This window comes from Festucalex cinctus, chromosome 1 (assembly GCF_051991245.1).
Source record: "Festucalex cinctus isolate MCC-2025b chromosome 1, RoL_Fcin_1.0, whole genome shotgun sequence".
Taxonomy (NCBI): domain Eukaryota; kingdom Metazoa; phylum Chordata; class Actinopteri; order Syngnathiformes; family Syngnathidae; genus Festucalex; species Festucalex cinctus.
In genome coordinates, this window is record NC_135411.1 from 64,657,790 (window position 1) to 64,660,762 (window position 2,973).

The 2,973-nt window shown below is 40.6% G+C and overlaps 1 protein-coding gene across 1 annotated transcript; it reads left to right on the forward strand.

The window, feature by feature from the left end:
• Nucleotides 1–1,756: 1,756 nt before the first annotated feature.
• Nucleotides 1,757–2,524, forward strand: znhit1 (zinc finger, HIT-type containing 1). The gene has a single exon (XM_077502533.1). The coding sequence runs from the start codon at nucleotides 1,873–1,875 to the stop codon at nucleotides 2,341–2,343; it is 471 nt and encodes a 156-aa protein (XP_077358659.1). The 5' UTR covers nucleotides 1,757–1,872; the 3' UTR covers nucleotides 2,344–2,524.
• Nucleotides 2,525–2,973: the final 449 nt, after the last annotated feature.

Sequence of the window (2,973 nt, forward strand, 5' to 3'; positions counted from 1 at the left end):
CAAAGTACTTTGGCTGGATACCTGGGATGGTGTCGTGTCCCTTAGAACTGGTCTGGTCCTGGGATAACAAACCATGAATTTTTAATGATTTTTTGAAATCAGGGATTATAGTCAAGATTGCAATGTTCAAATGAGTTTTATTTTGAAATGCAACATCAGATTTTGTTGAAAGTACTTTGGCTGGATACCTGGGGTGGTGTAGTGTCCCTTAGAACTGGTCTGGTTCTGGGATAACAAACCGTTATTTTTTTATGATTCTTTATTTTAAACCCTAAACCAGGTGTTGAGCAGCTTTTATTTTGAAGGTGGCCAGCGCAGCGGCACGTCGGCATGTTACCGTAATGCACAGTATTAACAATCGTTGGGGCGGCTGGCTTGACTTCGTCTTTTCGAGTGGCGGCTGGCTTGACCGCAGTGCTAGACTGTTGTTTTAGAATTTACACAATTACGTAGCATACGCAATTCAATATCTTGTCCTTTACAACTCATTATTTGCCGTAATTGTTCGGCTTAACAAGCAAAGAGTACATCAGCTGCTCTGTGTAGTTTTTAGCTACAACAACAAAAACACATGAACAGAACTCGGTCGTTATTAGGAGTTTCCGACATTCTTGGTATAACAAAATTCAACAATGTAGGAAAAAATAATGTTTATTTCACATCTTGACTTCATTTATCTGTACAAAAAGCAATATAATATATGTATTACAATATAAATTTACTCTTTCCCTTTCAATCATACTTACCGGTGAAATGTTTGTCCAGAGCCATGGTACTGGCGATTTCCGCAGTGTACCGCTGCACACGTCGGCATTTCCGTACACAACGCGTAGTTCCTCTGAGCAGAGCAGCAAGATGGCGGCCAAGTGAGCTCAATATTCTTGGCCTATCGGCCATCCAGTCCTTTAATATACGTCAGTAAACGCACATAAAATACAACTTAAATAAATCCACATCATAACACGCCAGGGAAATTAGACCCCCCTATAAATTTCAGAACATATAAACACAACAGGCAGGGGTGAACAAACAAACACACATAGAGGCAAAATAAATAAATAAACTGACTGCTTGACTTCATTTTCAAACATAAAAATTTGGTTTCTGATTAACGTGTCGACATTTATAAAAGTATACAGTATACATAAAATTTATTTTTGTTCACAGATGACTAGTTAAGTCAAACAACATAGTTTCATAACAAATGGAAGAATGTTGTTCCATAATACCAAAAACAAAACGTATTAGATACATTTGTTTCATTCATTTATAAAAGCAAAATACAAATGCTCTCCGATATAGAATGGAATAGAGAAGAAAGAAGACCAGGTCTTAAATTACAAATATTTTTCCAGAATTTTACAGAAATGAAACACATCTTTATGTGATCCTTCACAAAATGAGAAATCGATGGCACTGTCTTTTTTAACCGTGGTAAAATAATAATAATAATAAATGAATCAATGAACACATAAATAATCATCAAATTCTTCACATAATGAGAAATCAATGGCACTGTCTTTTTTTAAACCGTGGTCAAATATAAACAAATAAATAAATATCACCACAATTAAAAAAAAAAAAAAAACTTTGAATGAGTAACACCTATCTTTATGTTTATATTTAGCAGGCAATATTTAATGTGTCCAAAGATCCACATAACGCAAGTTTTTTTTCTCTCTCTTTTTTTTTGCAATGACCATGACGTAAATGTTGTTCTTCCCTTTTGCTGTTGAACTCTCAAAACGCACGCCACTGCCGACAGCGCCACCTGGAACGATTTCTCATAGGTCATATCTGCAGCACCGGAAGTGCAGCTCTGTGGAGCCGGAGCCGAGTCCGACGTCCGCAAACGGGAAGACAAGAGACAGCATGGTGCTGGAGAAGAAGAGCTCTGCTCGGGTAGAGGCGGGCCAGCGGAGGGTTCTGGACGACGCCACCCGCCAGAGGAGACTGAGTCGGCAACTCGAGGCTTTGGAGAAAGACAATTTCCAGGACGACCCTCTGAGTTCGCTCCCTCCGCCAGGTCCGACCGCTCGCCTACCGGCCTTCAGTGAAACAGAGGAGCCCGAGAAGAAGAAGAGGAAGACCCGCGGCGACCACTTCAAGTTGCGCTTCAGGAAAAATTTCACGGCGCTTCTCGAGGAAGAGAACTTGGCGGACAAGCCGGATCCCAACTACCTTTCGGCGCTGGCCCCTCCATCGTCTCTTCCCCCGCGCCATTTCTGCTGCGTGTGTGGCTTCCCGTCCAACTACACTTGCACGACCTGCGGGGGGCGCTATTGCTGCGTCAAGTGTTTGACGACACACCGAGAAACAAGATGCCTCAAGTGGACGCTGTGATGGACGCTGCCTCCTTGCCTTGGAAACACGCGGGACGTCTGGACTTGTACATTAATCCCCATTTAATAAGTCGAATGACGTGTTTTGCTATTTCAATATTTGTTGTTCCCTCATAAATAAACGCCCGTGAATGTTATGTGTTCAACTGGGAGTGACTAATTAAACTGCTTAATAGCATGAATGCGAGTCTCTTTTTGTGAACAGTGAAAGAATGAGCGCAAACATCGAGTAATATTTCTGTTTTAGTACGTTACAATGTGTTGAAAGTATTCGGGAGAGGTCAAACAACGTTTTGTTTTATTATTTTTATGGGGTCTGTCAATTACAGATTTTCACCGATTGTGGTTGGGTGAAGAACATTTTGCCCACGATATATGTGGGTTTGCTGTGTATGTTCTTTTTAACCTATCTATGTTACTGACTAAAAACTTGCCTATTTGCTTTTTGTTCCCATGCCATATCACTGCAAGATGGTACTAAGGAGCTGGAGTTGTTCTCTTGAACTAACCCTTAAATGAACTATTTAATCCTAATCCTTCCATGGGAAAGAAAATTCACATTGATTGGTAGGGCTGGGTTCAAAATATCGATATCGTATCGATACATAAAACCATGTATCGATAGCTGGGA